The 26627-nt window shown below is 39.4% G+C and overlaps 1 protein-coding gene across 1 annotated transcript; it reads right to left on the bottom strand.

Moving 5' to 3' along the window:
- Positions 1 to 140: 140 nt before the first annotated feature.
- On the bottom strand, positions 141 to 26627 carry LOC130911094 (pannexin-1-like). Its single transcript, XM_057828807.1, has 8 exons — positions 26484 to 26627; positions 18402 to 18591; positions 18206 to 18321; positions 11529 to 11716; positions 8842 to 9126; positions 5766 to 5988; positions 5469 to 5685; positions 141 to 3031 (listed from the first exon to the last, which is right to left on the bottom strand). The coding sequence occupies exons 2-8, from the start codon at positions 18580 to 18582 to the stop codon at positions 2943 to 2945; spliced, it is 1299 nt and encodes a 432-aa protein (XP_057684790.1). The 5' UTR covers positions 18583 to 18591; positions 26484 to 26627; the 3' UTR covers positions 141 to 2942.

The following is a 26627-nucleotide window of genomic DNA, read 5'->3' as shown; positions in this document are numbered from 1 at the left end:
CAGTTGTTGATCCCGTCATATTTCATTTTTTGCACCTTTTCCGCAACACGCTCATCATGTAGTAGAAATTATCATCGCGAATACTCAGCAGCAGGATGAAAAGATTGAAAAATCAAATTAAAAAAAGAATGACATTTCACGCTTGGTGTTTTTATTTCTTCCAAAAAAAAAGTAACACATATTGTGTTTATTATTTTTTCAAAAATTGTCATGACAAATTCAGATTCTGACATTTGTTTTGAATAAACACAAAACTAAAAATACAAAGCACTCAAGCACCTACTTTAGTTTCCAAAAGATGGACATCATAAAATTACAGTGGTCTGAAAAAGTATCTGAACTTTTTGGAATTTCTCATATTTCTGCATAAAATAAGCATCAAATGTGATGTGATCTTTCTCAAGATCACACAGATGAAAATACAGTGTCTGCTTTAACTAAAATCACCCGATTATTGATAGGTTTTCATATTTTATTGAAGATAACATGCAAATAATGACAGAAGGGAAAAAAAAAGTGAACCCTCTGCCTAAGCAGCCTTAAATAGCAATTGAAAACTATTTTTGCCAAACATTGTAAGTCAGGTGTGTGCCCATTGATAGGCCCAATCACTGATGAGTGGTTCAAAGCTGCCCTGCCCACTATAAAACACACACCTGGTAAGAAATGTCTTGATAAGAAGCATTGTCTGATGTGCATCATGGCTGGGTCAAAAGAGCTGTCTGAATCATTGAGGATGGTTGATTTGTACAAAGCTGAGAAAGGATACAAAACCATCTCTAAAAGTCTGGATGTTCATGAATCGACAGTCAGAGATGTTGTCTACAAATGTAGAGAGTGGCACTTTTGCTTCCCTCGCAAGGAGTGGCCGTCCACCAAAGATGATGCCAAGAGTTTGGCGCAGAATACTCAGAGGTTTAAAAAAAAGTACCCTACTGTAGAATGTCTGCTCAAGACCAAAAATCCCTGGCACAGTTCAGTATCTCTTTGCACACATCGACTCTATGTAAAACTATGGCCAACAAAGGTGTTCATGGGAGGACTCCATGGAGTAAGCCATTTCTGTCCAAAAAAATTTATTTGCTCGTTTAATCTTCACATAATGGCACTTGGACCCTGCACAGAAGTTTTGGCAAAATATTTTGTGGAGTGATGAAACCAAAGTTGAATTGTTTGGGAGTATAACACAATGTCATGTGTGGAGGAAAAAAATGGAACAACTCACCAACATCAACACCTCATCCCTACCATGAAGCATGGTGGAGGTTAGCATCATGATTTGGGGCTGTTTTGCTACCTCAGGGCCTGGACAACTTGCAATCATTAATAAAAGAATGACTTCATTTGTTTATCAAGAGGATGAATGCTGAGGCAAATCAACTTCAGAATGGTTTCAGAAGAGAGAATTTGGCACTGTTGCTTTTCTCCCAAGGAGTGACCGTCCACTAAAGATGACGCCAAGAGTTTAGCGCAGAATACTCATAGAGGTAAGAACCCTAGCGTGTCTGCTAAATACTTACAGCAATATCTTTGTGCACACATCAACTAAATGTAAACCTATGGCCAAAATGGTGTTCATGGGAGGACTCCACAGAGGAAGCCACTGCTGTCCAAAAAAAACGTATTTGCTCGTTTAATCTTGTCAAAAAGGCACTTAGACCCTCCACAGAAGTTTTGGCAAAATATTTTGTGGACTGATGAAACCAAAGTTGAATTGTTTGGGAGTAACACACAACGTCATGTGTGGAGGGAAAATGGAACAACTCATCAACATCGACACCTCATCCCCACCGTGAAGCATGGTGGAGGGAGCATCATGATTTGGGGCTGTTTCGTTACCTCAGGGCCTGGACAACTTGAAATCATTGATGGAAGAATGAATTCTAAAGTTTATCAGGATATTTTGTAGGAAACCTGAGGCTGTCTCTCAGTTGAAGCTAAAGAGCGGATGGATGCTGAAACAAAACAATGATCCAAAACACAGAAGTAAATTAACTTCAGAATGGTTTCAGAAGAACAAAACACAAGTTCTGGAGTGGCCAAGTCAAAGTCCAGACTTGAACCCCATTGAGATGCTGTGGCATGACCTAAAGGCAGCGATTCATGGCAGACATCCCAGGAATCTGACTGAACTACAGCAGTTTTGAAGAGAAAAATGAGGCAAGATTAGTCCTGATCGATGTGCCAGACTAATCAAAAGCTACAATAGGTGTCTTGTTATTTCTGCCGGGGGGGCACAAAATATTAAATGTGATGGTGCACTTACTTATTTTCACCCCTTCTTTCATGGTTTGCATGGTAACCTCATGAAAATATGAAAACCTATAAATGCGTGGTTTTAGTTAAAGCACTGTTTTTTCATCTGTGTGATTTTGACAAAGATCAGCTCACATTTGATGGTGATTTTATGCAGAAATGCGAGAAATTCCAAAAGGTCCAGATACTTTTTCATACCACTGTACTTAGCTTTAACGCAAAACATGAAAACACTGATTTAAACTTTCCAGAATTGCAAAACATGCAAAAAAAACAAAAATTAAAATTCATGAATGTACTCAAATACATTCTTACATTCACGTGGCCAGTAGAAAGGATGCACCAAAATAACCTTCTGATTCATTCTGGTGTTATAACACGTCGTACCATCATTATCAATTATGACATTAATTCAGTCAAATGTAACCAGACTGAAAAGATTATGAATACATCCTACATGAGTTAAATTGCTTCATAGCAATCAAAACGACACAAAGAAACAAGAGAAGCAGTGCAAATAAATACATCAATTACTTTGATGATGTCCTCCTTAAAGTTTATGATGGTAGAACTGGTCACATGATCGCATAATATTTGAGCTAAGGCAGCAAAAAATGACAAACAACATGCAAATGAGCTGGATGGATATGCAAATGTGATGATGTGGCGGAAACATCGGCGGCCAATCACATCGCTCGCTGCCGCAGAGCTCCGCCCTCAATGTTTGTTCTACCGCCAGTCACGTCTCCGTTGCCCGGCAACAAGGGAGTCAACTCTGCAAAGGAAATTGAGGGATATTGCACTTTTCAAAACAAAATATTTCATTTTCGTATATAACATTGCATTCACACATAAAAACCTGTTTCTGTTCCTTTTAAATGACTATTTTTGGACATAAAAAAAACCCCAACAAATATTACAATTCTTTCAAGTATTATATTTTTTTATCTTTTCAAATTAGGGATGTCCTCGATCCGATCACATGATCGAAAAAAATTTCATCATTCATCTCCCTACAGTGTGGCAAATAAGTATTTAGTCAACCACTAAATGTGCAAGTTCTCCCACTTGAAAATATGAGAGGCCTGTAATTGTCAACATGGGTAAACCTCACCCATGAGAGACAAAATGTGGAATGTGTGAAAATCAGATTGTTTGATTTTTAAAGAATTTATTTCCAAATTGAAATAGAAAATAAGTATTTGGTCACCTACAAACAAGCAAGATTTCTGGCTGTCAAAGAGGTCTCACTTCTTCTAACGAGGCTCCACTTGTTACCTGTATTAATGGCACCTGTTTTAACTCATTGTCGGTAAAAAAGACACCTGTCCACAATCTCAGTCAGTCACACTCCAAACTCCACTATGGCCAAGACCAAAGAGCTGTTGAAGGACACCAGAGACAAAATTGTAGAACTGCACCAGGCTGGGAAGACTGAATCTGCAATAGGTAAAACGCTTGGTGTAAAGAAATCAACTGTGGGAGAAATTATTTGAAAATGGAAGACATACGAGACCACTGTTAATCTCCCTCGATCTGGGGCTCCATGCAAGATCTCACCCCGTGGCGTCAAAATGATAACAAGGACAGTAAGCAAAAAATCCCAGGAACACACGGGGGGGACCTAGTGAATGACCTACAGAGAGCTGGGACCACAGTAACAAAGGCTACTATCAGTAACACAATGCGCCGCCAGGGACTCAAATCCTGCACTGCCAGACGTGTCCCCCTGCTGAAGCCAGTACACGTCCAGGCCCGTCTGCACTTCGCTAGAGAGCATTTGGATGATCCAGAAGAGGACTAGGAGAATGTGTTATGGTCAGATGAAACCAAAATAGAACTTTTTGGTAGAAACACAGGTTCTCGTGTTTGGAGGAGAAAGAATACTGAATTGCATCCGAAGAACACCATACCCACTGTGAAGCATGGGGTGGAAACGTCATGCTTTGGGGCTGTTTTTCTGCAAAGGGACCAGGACGACTGATCTGTGTAAAGGAAAGAATGAATGGGGCCATGTATCGAGAGATTTTGAGTGAAAATCGCCTTCCATCAGCAAGGGCATTGAAGATGAGATGTGGCTGGGTCTTTCAGCATGACAATGATCCCAAACACACAGCCAGGGCAACAAAGGAGTGGCTTCGTAAGAAGCATTTCAAGGTCCTGGAGTGGCCTAGCCAGTCTCCAGATCTCAACCCCATAGGACATCTGTGGAGGGAGTTGAAAGTCCATGTTGCCCAAAGACAGCCCCAAAACATCACTGCTCTAGAGGAGATCTGCATGGAGGAACGGGCCAAAATACCAGCAACTGTGTGTGAAAAGCTTGTGAAGAGTTACAGAAAACGTTTGGCCTCCGTTATTGCCAACAAAGGGTACATAACAAAGTATTGAGATGAACTTTTGGTATTGACCAAATACTTATTTTCCGCCATGATTTGCAAATAAATCCTTTAAAAATCAAATAATGTGATTTTCTGTTTTTTTTTCCCTCCACATTCTGTCTCTCATGGTTGAGGTTTACCCATGTTGACAATTACAGGCCTCTCTAATATTTTCAAGTAAGAGAACTTGCACAATTGGTGGTTGACTAAATACTTATTTGCCCCACTGTATTTTATAGAAATGTCCCGATCCGATCACATAAGCCTCTCACCCTCCCTCCAGCGTCTTTTCTTATTCACCAGGGCAGCTGCTTGTTAAAGTTAACAATAAGTGACAGGTGTACCTTTGGTACATTGGGGGGTCCCCATTAACTGCGAAAAACGAGGGATTACTCTATTGCCAAAAATTCCAGTGGGTCATTATTCGTCATTCATTACAGTTCTCAATCTGTAATTTCAAATTAAATCATCCTGCATCCCCTCTCATTTTCTAAACAGTGGTACCTCTACATATTAAGTTAATTCGTTCCAGGACCTTGTCTGTAAGTCAAAATGGTCGTATGTCGAGCAGGATTTCCCCCCAAAAAATACATTTTAATTCCATGTATTTGTTCCACAGCTCGAAAACCTACACTAAATCCTTAATAAACACTGCTGGTACGATTGTAAATGGCAATTACACAGAGCAGAATAAATAAATAATGCATAAAAATCGGAATAATAATCAAATTTTACCTCGGATGTCGAAAAGATCGTGTGTCGAAGCGATCGTATGTTGAGTTACCACTGTATCGTCTTCAGTAAGGTTTACGTTTTCCAAATCAATAGTCTCACCCTTCATCTCCGTTCCGCTCCTGCCGTCATCTTGCTGTTTGCGGTGCTTGGCCGCCTCTTCCTCTTGCACGACAAGCTGATCGGGTTTGGCGGCGACTTGCGCCACTTTCTTGGCGTCCACCGTGTCCATCTTGACCAGACACAGCGTCTGCAGCAGCCCCATGGCGTCAAACTCCTCACCTGAGGATTCCCCTCCTTTTTTTAGCAGCTCCAAAACCTGTCGACAAGAAATACTTGGTGAACACCATACCTAGAAAGTTTAAGAACGGCAGAGTAATGATACCGGAGGTTTCCTACCTTGATGTACTTGTAGGACTTGAGTTCGCTGATGTTCTCCTCCAGAAAGAGCAGATAAAGCGAGAGGTCGTCCCATTGGCCGCTGGACGCGGGCAGGACGCTGACAGTGGGCAGCAATTGGTAGGTTTCCAGGAAGCGTGCGTAGCGCTGACACAGGAGGGGGCGGAGACTGGCGTAGATCACCACGGGGATCAACGCCGAGAAGATGATCAAGTTGACCAGGCTGGGAAAAGAATACTTCCTGTTGACTTTCAAAAGAAAACTTTCTGGTACAGCACTGCCTCGTCTCAGGTCGCCTTGAATTTTCAAAGTAAAACTTGCATTTAAGTTATTTCTCACAGTTTGATGCATCAGAATAAGCCTTCCTGCTTAATATCTCGCCTTTCAAAATAAAATTGCTTGCCCTCGTCTTATGCGTTTAATTATAATTTCTATAATACAACCACGAGCAAAAAGTATGGAATCACCAGTCTTGGACGAGCACTCACTCAGACATTTTATTATGTAGAGCAAATTCAGATTAAAAGCTTGAAAAAATAATGGATTAGTTCAAAAGACTAAAACTAAAAGAAATGAATAAAAAACATTGCGTTAGTCAGTAAATGTTACTTTTATAGAGCAAGTGCAGGGAAATAAATAGAGAATCACTCCATTCTGAAGAAAAATATATGGAATCACTCCATTTTGAGTAGAAAATACAGACAAACCCAGTCAATTTCCTTTCCTTAATTGGGCCCCTGCCTCGGATTAGATCTGCTTGTTAGTCAGCAGTTAAAAACAGTGCAGTGATCACACCTTGGAAGGCTGCTGGACCAAGTGGATTTACAAGAATCATGGCTCCAACAAGAGAGATGTCTCTTGAGACCAAGGAGAGGATTATCAAACTTGTTGAAGAAGGTAACGCTACACGTATGGTTTCCAAAAATATGGGCTGTACACAGTGAGCTGTATCAAAAATCTGGACCAAGTACAAACAGCATGGCAAGGTTGTAACAGTTAAGCATACTGTTAGACCAAGGAAGACATCCAAACGTCATGACCAACAACTAAAGGCCATATGTCTTGAAAACAGAAGATGTACAACAAGACAAATGAAGAAATGGGAGGAAGCTGGAGTCAAGGTATGTGACAGAACTGTGCAAAATCACCTAAAGGAAATGGGATTTTCATACAGGAAAGCTAAAAGAAAACCATCATTGACACTGAAACAGAAAAGAACAAGACTGCAATGGGCTAAGGAGAGGTTCTCATAGACTGAATGAAGGTTATTTTCAGTGATGAGTTAAGAACCTGCATTGGACAAGGTGATGATGCTGGAACTTTTGTTCGGTGCCCTTCCAGTGAGATTTACAAAGGTCACTGCCTGAAGAAAACATCAAAATTTCCTCAGTCGTTGATGATATGGGGCTGCATGTCAGGCAAAGGCATTGGGGAGATGACTGTGGTTAAATCGTCAATAAATGCACAAGTTTACATTGAAATTTTAGACTGCTTTCTTATCCTTTCAATTGAAAATATGTTTGTCATTTTCCAAGATAACAATGCATCATGCCACAGAGCTAAAACGGTGATAGCATTCCTTGGAGAAAGACTCATCCAGTCAATGTTATGGCCTGCAAATAGCCCAGATCTGAACCCTATTGAAAACCTGAGGTGGAAATTGGGGGAAAAATAATGGTCCACAGCAAGGGTCCGACCTGCAAGGATGATCTGGCAACTGCAATCAAAGAGAGTTTGCACCAAATTGATGAAGAATACTCATCAAGTCCATGCCTCAGAGACTGCAAGCTGTCATAAAAGCCAGAGGTGGTGCAACTTAAATCAGCAGGGCCGAAAACCAAAAGTGTTTTTTGCCATGAGGCAAAAAAAAAAATTGCCATGTGACAAACTTTTTCTGCCATGTGGCAATTTTTTTTGCCATGTGGACATTTTTTTTTGCCATGTGGCATTTTTTTTGCCATGTGGCATATTTATTTTTGCCATGTGGCATATTTACTTTTTTGCCATGTGGCAATTTTTTTTTTTGCCATGTGGTATTGTTTTGGGGTATGTGGCAAAATGCATTTTGGTTTGTGGGGGGGTATATGGAATTTTTGGGGGTATATGGCTGTTTTGCAGGCCATCCAAGTCCATGCCAATGAGGGCACTGCACGTCCAAATTTTACTTTCATTTTTAAATGGCAGAAAAACGTTTGGCTGTGATTTTTGACCATAGACTTTACATTAGAGTGCATTGACATTCAACCGGGCACCCAAGTGAGGCTCTGCCATTGACGGCTATGCACGTCCAAATTTTATATTCATTTTAAATGGCATAAAAACATGTGCGGCTGTGATTTTTGACCATACACTTTACATTAGAGCGCATTGACATTCAACCGGGCACCCAAGTGAGTGCTCGTCCGAGACTGGCGATTCCATACTTTTTTGCTAGGGATTGTATTAGACTTTTGAAAGTACTCGCCGAGCAGTCTCATGTTTGTCATATATTTTTTCGACTTATTTGTCATCCTTAGTTTTCAAAATTAAACGTTCCACATGGCATCTTGTGTTGCATCCTTTTGGAAAGTTTGGCTTTAAAACATCTTGCTCAGTAGCATATCAAATTAAATGTATTTTTATAGCCCTGCTTAACTCACAAATTTATTATTTGAAGTTTTTTTTTTTTCTCAATAATTCAATTTGAAATTGTTTATAATTTTTTAATTTTCTTTTTTTTTTTTAAATGTATTAAAAAATGGATCATTCATTCAACCCCTATACTACTATTAGATGTCAAATTGGGGCTGCAAGTGTGAGACCCATGTCCTATAAGAATCGAATAAAAACACCACCGCCCACCAAAAAAAAAATTCATGCATGAAAGGGTTGAAGCTCTTAGAACAGTAGAAAGCTTGATGATGCCAGTGTTGTAATTTAAAGTGTGGTCAGTGTCTACATTTCCCTTTTAGAGCAACTCTGGCTGCGTTGATAGCGATAGAATAAACAATCAGTTCCTATTTATTTCTGCTAAGTTACATCTTTCCTTGTACTGATTTCTTACCCTGTAAGCATGTTTTTCTACAGAGCGTTTCACCTGAGCAGCGTGAAGACTCCCACGGCGATGAGTTTGCACTGCACCTTGTAGGGCACGGCCGAGTCGTTGGCCAGCAGCCCGACTCTTAGCGTGCAGCCGAAGTCGTCGGTGAGCGAAGCCAGGCGCAGGTAGTAGCCCAGGTAGAGGCAGGCGCACAGCAGCGTGGCTAGCGTCAAACCTCGGCACAGCAGGTAGCGAGCTAGCAGGGTGCGACAGCTACGCTTGGTGGTCAGGAACTTCTCCACTAGCGGGTAGTTGAAGCAGCCCTCCGTCAGGTCACTGCAACTTTACCGCGACAGCATTAAGCACACCAAATAACCGTCAGACAAATGGAAGAATAATCCTTTTATTCATTCCTGAGTTATCTTGAACAGAAATGTGCAGACACACGGGACAGAATACAGTGGGGCAAATAAGTATTTAGTCAACCACCAATTGTGCAAGTTCTCCTACTAGAAAAGATTAGAGAGGCCTGTAATTGTCAACAAGGGTAAACCTCAACCATGAGAGACAGAATGTTGAAAAAAAAAAAAAAAAAAACAGAAAATTAAATTGTTTGATTTTTATAGCATTTATTTCCAAATTAGAGTGGAAAATAAGTATTTGGTCACCAACAAACAAGCAAGATTTCTGGCTGTCAAAGAGGTCTAACTTCTTCTAACGAGGTCTAACAAGGCTCCACTCGTTACCTGTTTAATGGCACCTATTTTGACTCATTATCGGTATAAAAGACACCCGCCCACAACCTCAGTTAGTCACACTCCAAACTCCACAATGGCCAAGACCAAAGAGCTGTTGAAGGACACCAGAGACAAAATTGTAGACCTGCACCAGACTGGGAAGACTGAATCTGCAATATGTAAAACACTTGGTGTAAAGAAATCAACCGTGGGAGCAATTATTAGAAAATGGAAGACATACAAGACCACTGATAATCTCCCTTGATCTGGGGCTCCATGCAAGATCTCACCCCGTGGCGTCAAAATGATAACAAGAACGGTGAGCAAAAATCCCAGAACTACACGAGGGGACCTAGTGAATGACCTACAGAGAGCTGGGACCACAGTAACAAAGGCTACTATCAGTAACACAATGCACCGCCAGGGACTCAAATCCTGCACTGCCAGACGTGTCCCCCCCCCCGCTGAAGAAAGAACACGTCCAGGCCGGTCTGCGGGTCGCTAGAGAGCATTTGGATGATCCAGAAGAGGACTGGGAGAATGTGTTATGGTCTGATGAAACCAAAATAGAACTTTTTGGAAGAAACGCAGGCTCTCGTGTTTGGAGGAGAAAGAACACTGAATTGCATCCGAAGAACACCATACCACTGTGAAGCATGGGGGTGGAAACATCATGCTTTGGAACTGTTTTTCTGCAAATGGACCAGGAACACTGATATGTGTAAAGGAAACAATGAATGGGGCCATGTATCGTGGGATTTTGAGTGAAAATCTTCTTCCATCAGCAAGGGCATTGACGATGAGACGTGGCTGGGTCTTTCAGCATGACAATGATCCCAAACACACAGCCAGGGCAACAAAGGAGTGGCTTTGTAAGAAGCATTTCAAGGTCCTGGAGTGGCCTAGCCAGTCTCCAAATCTCAACCCCATACACAATCTGTGGAGGGAGTTGAAAGTCCGTGTTGCTCAACGACAGCCCCAAAACATCACTGCTCTAGAGGAGATCTGCATGGAGGAATGGGCCAAAATACCAGCAACAGTGTGTGAAAAGCTTGTGAAGAGTTACAGAAAACGTTTGGCCTCCGTTATTGCCAACAAAGGGTACATAACAAAGTATTGAGATGAACTTTTGGTATTGACCAAATACTTTTTTCCACCATGATTTGCAAATACAATAATTCTTCAAACAATGTGATTTTCTGTCCCCCCCCCCACATTCTGTCTCTCATGGTTGAGGTTTACTCATGTTGACAATTACAGGCCTTTCTAATATTTTCAAGTGGGAGAACTTGCACAATTAGTGGTTGACTAAATACTTATAATACTTAACCTCCGCCCTCTGTCGGTTTTACTACTGGCATTGGTAATAAAGGAGGACAAATAGGCAGGAACTTTTATGCTGAAAGGCTTAACATGACAGTTTGTAAAGACTAAGAGGAAATCAAAGTTACTGGAAGAGGATGGATTTTTTTGGATGGATAAAACAAAGGACAGAAATAGAATTGTTGGAATTGAAGTTTCACTTTGAAATTTCAAAAGAGGCCATATAGTAAATCAGTGTACTGTACATTATTATTATATAGCCAAATATAGAAATAAACTACAATAAAAAATATTTAAAATGGAAAAACTAAGACAATAACACAACAATAACAAATAAAAAAAAATAAAAATAAATAAACAGTAAAAAATAAAGCACTGTAAACAAAAAACACAAATGTATTATAAGTTAGTCAAAATATATTTATAATAAATTTGTAAAAATGTAAAACACAAAATAACACGTTTTTTTAAACCAACGTAAATGAAAAATTAATGAAAACAAAACAAAACAAAACAAAAAACGTCAAAAATGTAACTAATGCGCATTAATGTTAAAAACCAATACTAAATATCTTTTAAACTAATGTAAAGTAATAAAATGAAAATACTGAAAACCAAAAATAAATAGAAACAAATGCGAGTTAAAATAAAAATACAAAACTGAATAAGTGTTTTCGCGCATACCTTTCGGCGCCCTGCAACCCGGTGGTGGTCATTCGCTTAGCCAGCGTGACAGCCCGGTTGTAGCAGCGGTCCAGCTCCTCCATGATGAACGCCAGGTCTGATTGCAGCAGCGGAGCAGACCAGAACCTCCAAAACAGAGCCGGGCTGTATGTCAACATGGCCACCAGCAGTAGGATGTATGGAAAGAACTGCAGCCCCGGCAAATGTCAATCAATTGGTGAGCAAGCCAACGTGCGAGCATTGTTGTAAGGATAAGAGCTACACTTTTGCGATACATTTGCAGTAACAACGTGACGCTCCTATAGGTGCGTCTGCAAGCACAAAAAATTACGAGTGCCCTTTTTCGAGTAGAACCATCACCGTAAATAGTTCTCTTTTGTGTTTTTTCATTCCAAGCAAAATAAATGAAGATATTACTACCAAAGCTTTTGTAATTGCAATCATTCTATGGGAGAAATTGAGCATTATCTGACAGATTTGCAGGTGTGTCAATACTTTTAGCCAGCAGAGTAGAGCTGAAACGAATACTCGAGCAACTCGAGTTAAAAAACTGATCCGAGTACCGTAATTTTATTCACCTCGAGGAATCGTTTAATTTTGCCAGCTCTAAGCATCACGTTTTGCCCGGACTACTTTTAATGCGGGACAACGCGCTGACGTCACGTGCGTAGAGGAAGAAGCAATAAAAAAAAAAAAAAAAAAATGTAAAAACTTACCGCAGCCGACAGCCTCTACAAACTACTAGGGCTGCAGCTATCGAATATTTTAATAATCGAGTAAGTGACGGAAAATTCTATCGATTAATCGAGTAATCGGATAAAACTTTTTTTTTTTTTTTTTTTAGGTAAAGAGCAATTATACATATAGATGAGAAAACAAGACATTTCATGTAATATTGAACCATTTTCAGTCAATCAATGTCTTTATTTTCGATGTACATTGTTGAAAACAGCATTTTCAACATTTTCATCTCATGTGACTAAAAAAAGACTAATTCAGTGCTTTCACTGCAAAAACTTTTAGATCTTATAAATATATAAATAAATATATATATATATATATATATATATATATTTCTTACCTAAAAATGTCATTACGCTTGATAACACACATGACTTAAAAGTTAGGTGTTTTTCCTATGTGTTTCAATTGAATTTCCACTTGTGTCAAGCTATAAGGTCTAGTTAAGTTTTAAATTAGTTTAAACTGTAAATCCTGATAGGATTTTGAGTTTTTGCAGTATTCAAAGTAAATGCTGGGCTGTATTGGAGCACATTAGGCACCAGTTCTACTTGGTGTTTTATCCAGCAATGACTACTGAGCTAAAATTGACAGTTAGCATTATTATTAGGGCTGTCAAAATTATCGCGTTAACGCACGGTAATTAATTTTTTAAATTAATCACGTTTAAATATTTGACGCAATTAACGCACATGTCCCGCTCAGACAGCATTCTGCCTTTTGGTAAGTTTTACAGCAAGGCTTTTTGTGCTGTCTAACAGCGAACTCTTGTGGTCGCTTTACGACATGGTTTATTTTTTTCTTGCCAGTTCAATATGGCTGCATGACGTCTCGGGCTGACGCCTACGTTGTAATGTTGTGCTTATATGATCCTTGGACAAGATTTGTCCGAAAGTATGGTTGTTGTAAAGAACGTACATATTATGTTAGTAAGCGAAATGTTCTATTTTTTTGTATGAGACGCTTTTTGTTTATGTTTAGTAAACCTGTATAGCGTGCTAAGCTAACGTTGTTGCTAATGCAATGCTTGTGTACTTTTTTTTTTGTAGTTTTACGACGGTCTAAAGAGGACAATGGTTTGAGGCTATTTTATTAATAAATCAGATGAAAACGGAAGAAGTCTGATTATTAAGGCGTCGTTCACTAGCTGTCTAGCTTTGGAAAAAGTAGACGCTTCGGAGTGAGGACAGCATAGACAGATTTAAATGACAGTAGAGTGAAATGCCCACTACAGTCCTTATGTACCATATGGTGAATGTACAGTGGGGCGAACAAGTATTTGATACACTGCCATTGGGAAAACCCATTGGCAGTGTATCAAATACTTGTTCTCCCCACTGTATATATCCATCTTGCGTCTTATCTTTCCATTCCAACAATTTATTTTACAGAATATATATATAATTTACAGAAAAATATGGCATATTTTATAGATGGTTTGAATTGCGATTAATTACGATTAATTAATTTTTAAGCTGTAATCAACTCGATTAAAAATTTTAATCATTTGACAGCCCTAATTATTAAGTTTTTATTTTACACCCTAATCACTCTACAGCGCTGTTTTCACAGATTAAATAAAGCCTGTATGTCAGAGTTAGCCACGCATCAACAGTGGTCATAATGAATAGAAACCTAGCCCTCCGCAGGGATAAAGTTACGTGAGCGAGTGAAAGTAACGTTAATCTTTTTTATGAGCGCCGAGAAGTGTACTGCTTTAAGATGGCGGCTGTTTTGTTAACGCCGCCGAGTCGGTCATTTCGCATCTAGTTCTACGTACATGTGATATCTATGACACGCATCAGACGCTACCTGCTAGGCTGCTACCATCGTAGCAACATGTGTGCGTAGATTTTAGCAACGTCGGCGCAGTTTGTAACGGCGGTCAGCTGCAGTAAGGTATTTTTTTTATTGCTTCTTCCTCTACGCACGTGACGTCAGCGCGTTGTCCCGCATTAAAAGTAGTCCGGGCAAAACGTGATGCTTAGAGCTGGCAAAATTAAACGATTCCTCGAGGTGAATAAAATTACTCGGATCAGTTTTTGAACTTGAGTTACTCGAGTTTTTTCGAGTATTCGTTTCAGCTCTACAAACTATGCCGACGTTGCTAAAAATTATGCCCTCATGATGCTAGTGTGGTAGCAGGTAGTGTCCGATGCGTCTCATAGATATCGCATGCATTATGGACTACATGCGAAATGACAGACTCGGCCGCGTCTGGGCAGCGTTAGTAAACAGCCGCCATCTTTAAGCAGTAGATTTCTCATCGCTAATAAATATAACGTTACTGTCACTCGCTCACAGCCCTTCGGAGGGCTAGGTTTCTAGTGATTATGACCACTGTTGATGCGTGGCTAACGTGTCTTACATACAGGGTTTATTTAATCTGTAAAAACACAGCGCTGTAGAGTGATGAGGGTGTAAAATTTAAAACATAATAAAGCTAACAGTCAGTTTTAGCTTAGTAGTCATTGCTGAATAAAACACCAAGTAGTAGGGTTGTTCCGATCATGTTTTTTTGCTCCCAATCCGATCCCGATATTTCCCGATCAGATTGCTTTTTTTTTTGCCCCCGATTCAATTCCAATCATTCCCGATAATTTTTCCCGATCATATACATTTTGGCAATGCATTAACAAAAAAATGAATAAAACTCGGACGAATATATACATTCAACATACAATACATAAGTACTGTATTTGTTTATTATGACAATAAATCCTCAAGATGGCATTTACATTATTAACATTCTTTCTGTGAGAGGGATCCACAGATAGAAAGAATTTTGACTTTGTATATTGTGACTAAATATTGCCATCTCGTGTATTTGTTGATCTTTCAGTAAATGATACTGTAGCCATGCCCTAATGCATGATGGGAAGTGGAACCATGACTGTGCGTAGTGCTAAAAATTGATTTATCTTCTCTGCGTTGGGAAATAAAATAAGGTGTTAAGAAAAAGATCAATTGCTACGTTTCTTCCCCACATTGCTTCCCATGATATTTCTAATCATAGGGAGAGGGATTGTAAGGCTTTAACCAATTAAAAAAAGGCTCCAAAGGCTGCCAAAATTCACTCTACTCATTTTACGCTGCCTTTTATCTCTCTATATAGGTAAAATGGCGCCATTACAGATTGAGCGCAACAATGCGTAAGTGGGTCGTGCAACGCATGCACTAGTTGCGTTAAATATTTTAACGTGATACATTTTTTAAAGAAACTTAATACCGCCGTTATCGGGATAAATTTGATAACCCTACCTTAAGCCTAAACTAAAGACTCTGGATGAGTGTAACATATTATGTCTGTAACGTTAAATACAATTAGAAAACGATTAAATAAAAAAAACAAAAAACATATATATATATATATATATATATATACACACAGTGCCTTGCAAAAGTATTCGGCCCCCTTGAACCTTGCAACCTTTCGCCACATTTCAGGCTTCAAACATAAAGATATAAAATTTTAATTTTTTGTCAAGAATCAACAACAAGTGGGACACAATCGTGAAGTGGAACAAAATTTATTGGATAATTTCAACTTTTTTAACAAATAAAAAACTAAGTGGGGCGTGCAATATTATTCGGCCCCCTTGCGTTAATACTTTGTAGCGCCACCTTTTGCTCCAATTACAGCTGCAAGTCACTTGGGGTATGTTTCTATCAGTTTTGCACATCGAGAGACTGACATTCTTGCCCATCCTTCCTTGCAAAACAGCTCGAGCTCAGTGAGGTTGGATGGAGAGTGTTTGTGAACAGCAGTCTTCAGCTCTTTCCACAGATTCTCGATTGGATTCAGGTCTGGACTTTGACTTGGCCATTCTAACACCTGGATACGTTTATTTTTGAACCATTCCATTGTAGATTTGGCTTTATGTGTTGGATCATTGTCCTGTTGGAAGATAAATCTCCGTCCCAGTCTCAGGTCTTGTGCAGATACCAACAGGTTTTCTTCCAGAATGTTCCTGTATTTGGCTGCATCCATCTTCCCGTCAATTTGAACCATCTTCCCTGTCCCTGCTGAAGAAAAGCAGGCCCAAACCATGATGCTGCCACCACCATGTTTGACAGCGGGGATGGTGTGTTCAGGGTGATGAGCTGTGTTGCTTTTACGCCAAACATATCGTTTTACATAGTGGCCAAAAAGTTACATTTTGGTTTCATCTGACCAGAGCACCTTCTTCCACATGTTTGGTGTGTCTCCCAGGTGGCTTGTGGCAAACTTTAAACGAGACTTTTTATGGATATCTTTGAGGAATGGCTTTCTTCTTGCCACTCTTCCATAAAGGCCAGATTTGTGCAGTGTACGACTGATTGTTGTCCTATGGACAGACTCTCCCACCTCAGCTGTAGATCTCTGCAGTTCATCCAGAGTGATCATGGGCCTCTTGGCTGCATCTCTGATCAGTTTTCTCTTTGTTTGAGAAGAAAGTTTGGAAGGACGGCCGGGTCTTGGTAGATTTGCAGTGGTCTGATGCTCCTTCCATTTCAATATGATGGCTTGCACAGTGCTCCTTGAGATGTTTAAAGCTTGGGAAATCTTTTTGTATCCAAATCCGGCTTTAAACTTCTCCACAACAGTATCTCGGACCTGCCTGGTGTGTTCCTTGGTTTTCATAATGCTCTCTGCACTTTAAACAGAACCCTGAGACTATCACAGAGCAGGTGCATTTATACGGAGACTTGATTACACACAGGTGGATTCTACTTATCATCATCGGTCATTTAGGACAACATTGGATCATTCAGAGATCCTCACTGAACTTCTGGAGTGAGTTTGCTGCACTGAAAGTAAAGGGGCCGAATAATATTGCACGCCCCACTTTTCAGTTTTTTAATTGTTAAAAAAGTTTAAATTATCCAATAAATGTTGTTCCACTTCACGATTGTGTCCCACTTGTTGTTGATTCTTGACAAAAAAATTCAATTTCATATCTTTATGTTTGAAGCCTGAAATGTGGCGAAAGGTTGCAAGTTTCAAGGGGGCCGAATACTTTTGCAAGGCACTGTATATTAAAAAAAGGCATGGCAGATATTTTTTTGCCGATTCCAGTACTTTGAAAATGCCGTGATCGGACCCGACATCTCTATCAAGTAGCACTGGTCCGTAATGTGGTCCAATACAGCAGGTATCATCCCTTTATTTTGAACACTGCAAAAATTCAAAATCCTATCAGTGCTTACAGTTTAGACTAACTTAAAACTTAACTAGAACTTAAAAATAGCTTGAAACAAATGGAAATTAAATTGAAACACGTGGGAAAAACATGTAGCTTTCAAGTGATGTGTGTTATCAGGCGTAATTACATTTTTAGGTAAGAAATGTTTTTTTTTTAATAAGATCTAGAAGATTTTTGAGTGAAAGCAGTTTTTTTTTTGGTCACATCTTAGATGCAATTGTTGGCTGTTTTCAACAATGTACATCGAAAATAAAGACATTGATTAACTGAAAATGGTTCAATATTGGATTAAATGTCTTTTTTCTCATGTATATTTATAATTGCTCTTTACCTAAAAAAAAATGTGTTATCCGATTACTCTTAATCGATAGAATTTTCAGTCGATTACTAAAATATTCGATAGCTGCCACCCTACAGCAGTGTAATCATAATTTTAGAGACAAATGTTACTATAAACAGAGGTGGCACAGAGTTGGCGGGGCGCGAAACGTTAACGTCTTCCGTCAAGGGAAGCTAAATTTCGCTGTGAATTCTCACAAGCCCCACAATGCGACGGAAATTAAATTGAAATTTTGCGACCGAAGCGAGGTGAAAAGAGTTTTCATCGTCGACTAAACCGAGACGAACCTTTTGGGAAGTTTTGTCGACAAAAGTTAAGACGAATATGAAGAAGACGAACAATTATTTTCATCCAAAATATGACATTTAAAAAGACTGCCAAAAAAACAATGCCAGCGAGCGATCACGTACCTTGTGCAGCCACAGAGGCAAGGTGTGCGTGTGTACTGACGCCCAACAGTACGAATCCACGTAAGCCGCCTGTCGCCACGAGAAGTTGCTGGGAGCGAAGCAGCTGATCTGAGTTCCTGAAGTCAACAGATAAATGACAAGGCACATCAGAACAACTTCTTTTTGCACTCGGCGGAGGAGATGAAATGGTGCTGACCGACGGAGACTTCCTGCGCAAAGGCGAGCGAGATGAGAAGGAGAGGGAGGCCCACCGCCACACAGGTCACCATCTTGTCCACCGCCAGCTCCGTGCGTATATTCCGGTATCGGGTCTGGTTGGGATCCTTCAACAGGAAATCGCCGAATACGTACTCGGTGGCCACGTGGGCGATAGCCATGATGGCGCTCTGGGACACAAGATTGGGAGGGGTGCAATGAATAACATTCAGAATTGGAGGACATTTTAGCTTCATAACCCTTGAAAAATACGCCTTTATTTTTATTTTCAACTACATATTCATCAATAATACAGTGGGGCAAATAAGAATTAAGTCAACCACTAATTGTGCAAGTTCTCCTACTTGAAAAGATTTGAGAGGCCTGTAATTGTCAACATGGGTAAACCTCAACCATGAGAGAGAATGTGGAAAAAAAAATCACATTGTTTGGAAATAAATTCTTTAAAAATCAAAGTACAGTGGAAAATAAGTATTTGGTCACCTACGAACAAGCAAGATTTCTGGCTGTCAGAGGTCTAACTTCTACTAACGAGGTTTAACGAGGGCTCCATTCGTTACCTGTATTAATGGCACCTGTTTTAACTCATTATGGGTATAAAAGACACCTGTCCACAATATCAGTCAGTTACACTCCAAACTCCACTATGGCCAAGACCAAAGAGCTGTTGAAGGACAACAGAGAGAAAATTGTAGACCTGCACCAGGCTGGGAAGAAGAAATCAACTGTGGGAGCAATTATTAGAAAATGGAAGACATACAAGACCACTGATAATCTCCCTCGATCTGGGGCTCCATGCAATATCTCACTCCGTGGCGTCAAAATGATAACAAGAACGGTGAGCAAAAATCCCAGAACCACACGGGGGGACCTAGTGAATGGACCTACAGAGAGTTGGGACCAGAGTAACAAAGGCTACTATCAGTAACACAATGCGCCGCCAGGGACTCATGTCCTGCAATGCCAGAGGTGTCCCCCTGCTGAAGCCAGTACACGTCCAGGCCCATCTGCGGTTTGCTAGAGAGCATTTGGATGATCCAGAAGAGGACTGGGAGAATGTGTTATGGTCAGATGAAACCAAATTAGAACTTTTTGGTAAAAACTAAAGTTGCACCGATACCGATACCAGTATCGGCAGGGGGCGCCGATCCGGCCCGAATTGCTGGTATCGGTATCGACGAGTACCAACATTTAGGGCGCCGATACCATGTACTGGCATCATTTAAACGCAAACATACTGTCCTCCCCATTTGAGCTAACTTCCCAAATCATTAACTCTGTATGTGTCTCGACATTACCACACGAAATTTCCATCTTCGTCTTCAATATTACGGATGTACACAACAACGCATATCCGCGCTGTTACGCTGCTCATTTAACATGGTATTCACAAACGATTAGCATGCGTAAGCTAACGCTTGATGTTGTAGCGCCGATGGGATCAGAAAGGTTAAGACCGTGGAAGACTCGGCAAACTCATGGTTTCATGATGAACAATGAGTGGCAAATTAAGAGCGCCGTACTTCAAACTCGTCCTGTTTATGAAAATCGATTGTAATATGCTGGTGTTGTGCAGTAATGAGCAGAAGTGACTTCTGTGGCCAGAAAACGCTCAAGCGGCGCAGCGCGCACACTAGATATCATCAAATAGCAATCTAGATGTCCTATGTTCGATCCCATGTTAACTCTAGCGCGCACACACTAGATATCATCAAATAGCAACCTAGATGTACTACATTAGATCCCATGCCATTAGCTGCGTGAGCCCAGAGCGACGCGTAGTTCATAGACTACATTGATTAAATAGAAACCGTCATGACTGAATGGAAGTTAAGCAAGCCAAATTAACCCATACCAGTGACTATAGATAATGCTGCAAATACTATTAATTCAGTACATGTTACAGATGGACTCGGACCACAAATAGGATGTTTAAATATAGCTGCTAAGAGAGCTGCAGCAATCAACAGTGTGACCCACTTTACAAACAGTAAAAATTGTTCTCAGCACTTATATACAAAATTTTTCTTCAGATCAGTAAGAAGTAAGCACATAAATATTATGCACTAAAATGCTTGTTTATATGATGGCACTGTTATTTTTGCTTGTTAGCAAAAAAAACATTAAAAAAAAAAAAAAAATAATAATAATAATAACAGTTGTATTTTCTGTTTCAGAGCATTAAATGTATTGAATTGTATCGAAAATCGTACCGAACCGTGACTTAACTGTATCGTTGCATCCGTTATACGCGCACACACATACACATATATTTTGTTGTTGCAAACAGAGTGGTATCGGAATGGTATCAGTATCGGCCGATACTGCACAGCCAGGTATCTGTATCGGTATCGGGCCCAAAAAATGGTATCGGTGCAACACTAGTAAAAACACAGGTTTTCAGCATGCTTTTCAGCAGTCCCCAGTCCCAGGCTTCAACTGGGACCGTGTGCTTTGGTCAGATGAGACCAATATTGAGCAAACTCTCTAAGTGGGTCTGGCGTGCCACGAAAGATGCGCATGGTGAAAAGCACCTCATACCCACTGTGAAGTATGGGGGTGGGTCAGTGATGCTGTGAGGCTGTTTCGCTTCCAAAGGCCCGGGGAACCTTGTTAGGGTGCATGGCATCATGAATGCTTTGAAATACCAGGACATTTTAAATCAAAATCTGTTGCCCTCTGCCCGAAAGCTGAAGATGGGTCATCACTGGGTCTTTCAGCAAGACAACGACCCTAAACATATGGCCAAATCTACACAGAAATGGTTCACCAGACACAAAATCAAGCTCCTCCCATGGCCATCTCAGTCCCCAGACCTTGTTTTGTTGGCAAAAGGGGGTTGTACAAAGTATTAACACCAGGGGTGCTAATAATTGTGACACACATTATATGATGTCAAACAATTATTTTTTTATGTGGGATTTTTTCCCCACTGAATAAATGCACTTGTATTGAAGGTTGGATTTTGCTCTTTTTTTCCCATTAAGGTCCCATATTATTTGAATTTTAAAAAAATTATTAGAAGCTAAAAAACACATCTTAACCAGAGGTGCCAATTATTATGGAGGGCACTGTATGTGCCACAGGTAAGTTACTGGATGTGTTTATGACACAAATTAGAGAAGCATCATGATTTTTCAAAGGGTTTGTCCGGCTCATTTTTTGAGTTTTGTGTAAAATGATGAGGACTTTTTTTTTTTTTATTATTGCAAGCAAAATAAATGAAAATATTACTCCCAAAGCATTAGTAGTTACAATAACTTTCTGGGAGTAAATGACCATTATCTGACAGAATTGCAGGTGTGCCAATACTTTTGGCCAGCACTGTAGGTGTTTTGCTAAGATATGAAAAATGGAAGCAAAGGCATCAATTTTCTCATTCCATTTTACAAGAAAAGTTTACAACCTTGATCAAAAGTTCATTCCGATGCGGCTTAAGTCATCGTTAAACTTGTGGTCAAAGGTTTTGAGACTCTTTGGCATTAAACTGAACGATAAGTCTCCAGGCTTATGACTAGGTTTGGGCATCGAGCATCGATGGGAACCGGTTCTAACACTCTGATGCTCCCGGAATCGTTCCAATTTTTAAATTTCGATTCCTTGTTTCGATGCCCTGACCGCCGAGCGGGAAAAAAATTGCTCGACTTCAAAAACTGATATTTATATACAAATTAGAATTAGCCCTGTGAGAAGTTCATTTAATTTAAAAAAATCGAGAAGTTTAAGACTTTAATATAAACTATGCCATTTTTTTTGACGCTACATTTTTTTCTTTGACCCTGCTTCTTAAAAGAATCGGAATTGAGAATCGTTCGGAACCGGAATCGAAATATGGAATCAGAATCGTTCAATTTCAAACGATGCCCAACCCTACTTATGACCGCAGGTGTAGGGTTATCATATTCATTTTTTTTTTACATCCACTACTGCAAGAATTCATTTTCATTCTAAATGGAATAGTTGCAATTTTAATCACACAAAACTGTAGCCGCACCAAAATTGAACAGGAATTTGACCATGAACCAACGAACACAGCTGCCTAACTTTTTGTACCTATGCACGAAAATACAGATGTAACGTGGCGTCTACTTTGTCATCCATTTTTTTGGGTCACATCGCAGCCTGTTATTATGAGTTGACACTGGCATCCACACTATGCAATAGATGCCACGCAGTTAAAGTTGCGAAACACGCAGCCACAACGCACAATGTGACTCATCACTTGACATTTGAGTGACACACGACCGCCATCACATGAAGCATTGTGTTTTTAAGTCATACACTGGCATTAACAGCCATGAACGTCAAATTCATTGTAATTAGACTAGCATTGTATGACCATGTTTCAGTTTCACTGACGGCAATTGAATGATAGCTGCCGACCCCTCCCAGTCCAAACGGATTGGACGTCTAACTCTGTCGATGGCAGCCAACTAGGTAATTTAAGTGCTGCAACGATTAATCGATTAACTCGAGTAATTTGATTAGAAAAAAGCTTCGAGTCGTCTAGTCTACCTCAATTTACATGGCTGAATCCATTTGCTCCCTGTTAAGACCAACATAAGCTAAATTTTTGTTTGAGGTAATTTTTTTAATGCATTCGTAATTTATGGGTATATTTAGCCATTTTTTGTGGGAATATGTGAACCATTTGTTAAGAGAAATGTATAAAGAAAAAGTTAGCATTTTATAGCATTTAAGCGAGAAGACTTTTGCTATGCAAGTTAGTCAACTGTTCTTTTGTTGTACATAGATCCTAATTTTTCCTTTTTTTTTTTTATACCGCTTGAGGCTCAGCTCAGGTATTTTAATTTTTTATGTCGTTATCCGATTACTCGATTAGTCGAACTAAATAGTTCATCGTTTTATCGACTACTAAAATAATTGGTAACTGCAGCCCTAGTTTGTTTTGACAGTGTTTGCATTTAGTTTTATTGATTGGGAGCTACACTGCCCTCTAGTAACAATAATGACTATAAGTCAATTAACATGGCTGAATCCAGCTTCTCCCTGTTAAGACCCACATAAGGTATTTTTTTGTTTGAGCTAATATGTATTTTTATTAAGGGTGTAACAGTACATGTATTTGTATTGAACTGTTTCGGTACGTGGTGCTCTGTTCGGAACGGAGGCGTACCGAACGAGTTTCTGACGTAATGTAACCCTTACTTTTCGAGGCTGTGAGTCGATCGGGTTACAGTTTCTTTGTGTAGATTATATCTACTCCGTCTTCTCTACTATTATGAGGACCAACACGATAGGACTGTATAACCCAGAAACGTCAACGGCGCGATAACGTGCCCACCGCGAGAACGCAGTGAAACGCAGGCGTTAAAGTCAATCAGCCAATGCACACCCGTCTCAGTGCGGCCGTGTGTTAGATGCGTCCCAGAAGCGGCTCAACACGACGCAAGCGAAAAGAACGGCAGAGTTTATTATGTGACGCGAGACGCGACCCTTCTGCGTCAATGTTAATCTTACTTTAAAAAAGTAATTAATTACAGTTACAAATTATTTCTCCCAAAAAGTAATTGGATTACTAACTCAGTTACCTGAATGTAAAAGTAATTAATTACTTTGCAAAGTAATTTATTTTCATGTTTTTTTTCCTCAAAAAAAAAAAAAAAGCAATGTTCTGAATCAACCGTTAAAGTTCTTAAAATTGCGTTATTGCATTAGTTCCCTTCTGTCGTTCGAAATGTGCGTTTTAAAACGTATAAGTTTTAAAACTGTTTCATCATTTAAAGACAGATTTAGTCAAGATTTTGTCGATTTAGGAGCATTTTAGATAAAAAGTTACTTAGCTTCGTGAGGAAGGTTCTGAACAACAGAGCCTTCCTGAGAGGTCTACTGCTTTAAGATGGCGGCTGTTTAATAACGCATCTAGTTCAATATATATATATCTTGCTAATGCCACCTTGTCTGTCATTTGCATCTAGTTCTATAGTATGTGATATCTAACGTAGCATCATGTGGGCGTAGTTTGTTGGCTATCGGCTACAGTCAGGAGCCACCTAGCATCTCGTTTGCACTCCTGCTCTGCTCTCTCGTCTCCGTGAGTCCGTCTCTCAGACTTTTCTCGCGTCATTCATAGTAACGCATAGTAACGCACGCCTTTCCCGCCTCAGTAACGGTAACGGCGTTGCCAAGATGAGAAAAGTATTTAATTAGATTACTCACTACTGAAAAAAATAACACCGTTAGTAACGCCGTTATATTCTAACGCCGTTATTAACAACACTGCTACCGGTAGCTAGGATCGGGCAGACCGGAAGTCACTCGTGTAAAAATACGGTGGATCCGGTCGATTTTCAAACTAATATGCAATCGTAACCCACTTTTTGAGTCCATCAGATCTCTTGAGTGGGAGATCGGGGCTCAGCTGACTTGTCTTTGTTGATTTACTGCTGTCTTCTCTGATATAATAATAACCAACACGGCCCCGTGTTCAATACAAAACCCTCCTACCACAACAAAACTAGTAGGAACTAATATTCACATAGGAACTAAAGTTACACAACATAAAATATACAATATAAATGAATACTACAACATATTTGTAAAAATATAAACACATAATAAATTAAATAATAGCTCATTTAAATAAAATAAATTAAAATGAGCTAAAACACCTGTAATTAAATAATAAGAATAATACACAGAATTAAATTTATTAATTTCTGTGTGACGCTTTAACTTGAGAAAATCCACCAATAAAGCTTTTGAAAACTGTTCATAAGGGAAAAAAATGATTCATTGAGGCATTTCATTTGTAAAATACATGATAAAATCTTTGTCATTGGATTGCTTTTCTCCTTAGCACAGGACTTCTTTTTTCTTCTTTTAGAGAGAAAGCTGACCAATATGCGGGGTCTAAAAGGGAAATTGTTGTTGAATTGTTATCTTTAAATACCCGCTACTTTTTAAACAGAATTCTAGCTTTGTATAGGCTAATGTTCCTATTGTTGAAAGCACAAATGTGTGTAATAAACAACTAGCACATTTATATTTTGCATTTTCTTTTCTTACTGTACCGAAAATGAACCGAACCGTGACCTCCAAACCGAGGTATGTACTGAACCGAGATTTTTGTGTACCGTTACACCCCTAAAAAACATGTTAGCATTTTGTAGCATTTGAGTTTGCGGACTTTTGTATGCAAATGAGCCAACTGTTCTCTAGTTGTACTTAGATCCTCATTTATTAATTCATTTTATATACTGTTTTCTAAACTCAGGTATTTAACTTGATTTAACTTATTAATCATCATTATCATTTATTTAAAAGAAAGTGCAATTCTGTATAGTTTGAAGAAACACCTGATAATTTTATCTTGTACTTGCATTCAATGCTCTTTCGAAAGTGCAATGTTAGCCCTCCTGTTTTCCATCTCCTAAAATTTAATCTGCAACGCAGTAAATGTTCCTAATTAGATTACTCGATTATTCGAACTAAACAGTTGAAAGATTAATCGACTACAAAAACAATGATAGCTTCAGCCCTAGTTAATCTATGATGATAATGCCTGTAGGTGAGACACCACATTTGTAAAGATACCTTGACGTTTATTTTAATAGTCAACAAACACACCGAGTCGCAAAAACACCAACACACCACACAGACGAAATGTAAATGTTACAAAAACACAGCAGGCGTGAACAGGCTTGTCTCAAGCATCCCGTGCATTGCAAGTGCAGCTGTCTGCTTGCAAGTTATAAATAAAAGCAAACGCAAAAACAAGCCGCGACAAGGAAAACAAATTCAACAATACATCGTTTTCGGCGATATGAATGCTTGCAACAAAATATACGTTTACCAAGCGTCTAAAATGGTTTTCCATCTTATTCAAATTTCAAAAAGTGCAATGAAATCGATATGTACCGCACTTAATTCGTTGAAAGCGAGCAATCACAACAAGATGACTTGAAATGTCAAATTAACAGAATGTACCTGAACGCATATTTTCGTCGCTCAAAATTTTAATGAAAATCGATTAGCAAGAACAGCTAGTTGAAATCATTCAATTTTTGCAGCAAAAGCTTCGTAATGAATGAAAACATACCTCTGCGTTCTTGACACGCTGTTTGCTAGTCGGACATGTCTGATTTTGAACGGGTTTGGCGGTAACGAGGACGAGCAAAAAGAAGTTAAATAGTGAGAAGGCGAAAGATTCAACAGTTGGAACAAAAGGTAACTTTCACTCTGA

Source organism: Corythoichthys intestinalis, unplaced genomic scaffold (assembly GCF_030265065.1).
Source record: "Corythoichthys intestinalis isolate RoL2023-P3 unplaced genomic scaffold, ASM3026506v1 HiC_scaffold_23, whole genome shotgun sequence".
Taxonomy (NCBI): Eukaryota; Metazoa; Chordata; class Actinopteri; order Syngnathiformes; family Syngnathidae; genus Corythoichthys; species Corythoichthys intestinalis.
The sequence above is the reverse complement of the archived record's forward strand: the minus strand, read 5'-3'. Positions and strand labels throughout refer to the sequence as shown.

Coding starts and splice junctions, on each gene's coding strand:
- LOC130911094 (XM_057828807.1), bottom strand. CDS start 18,582: ATGGCTATCGCCCACGTGGCCACCGAGTACGTATTCGGCGATTTCCTG. Junction 18,322..18,401: donor TGCGCAGGAAGTCTCCGTCG/GTCAGCACCATT, acceptor TGTTGACTTCAG/GAACTCAGATCAGCTGCTTC. Junction 5,989..8,841: donor GGAGTCTTCACGCTGCTCAG/GTGAAACGCTCT, acceptor TTCTTTTCCCAG/CCTGGTCAACTTGATCATCT.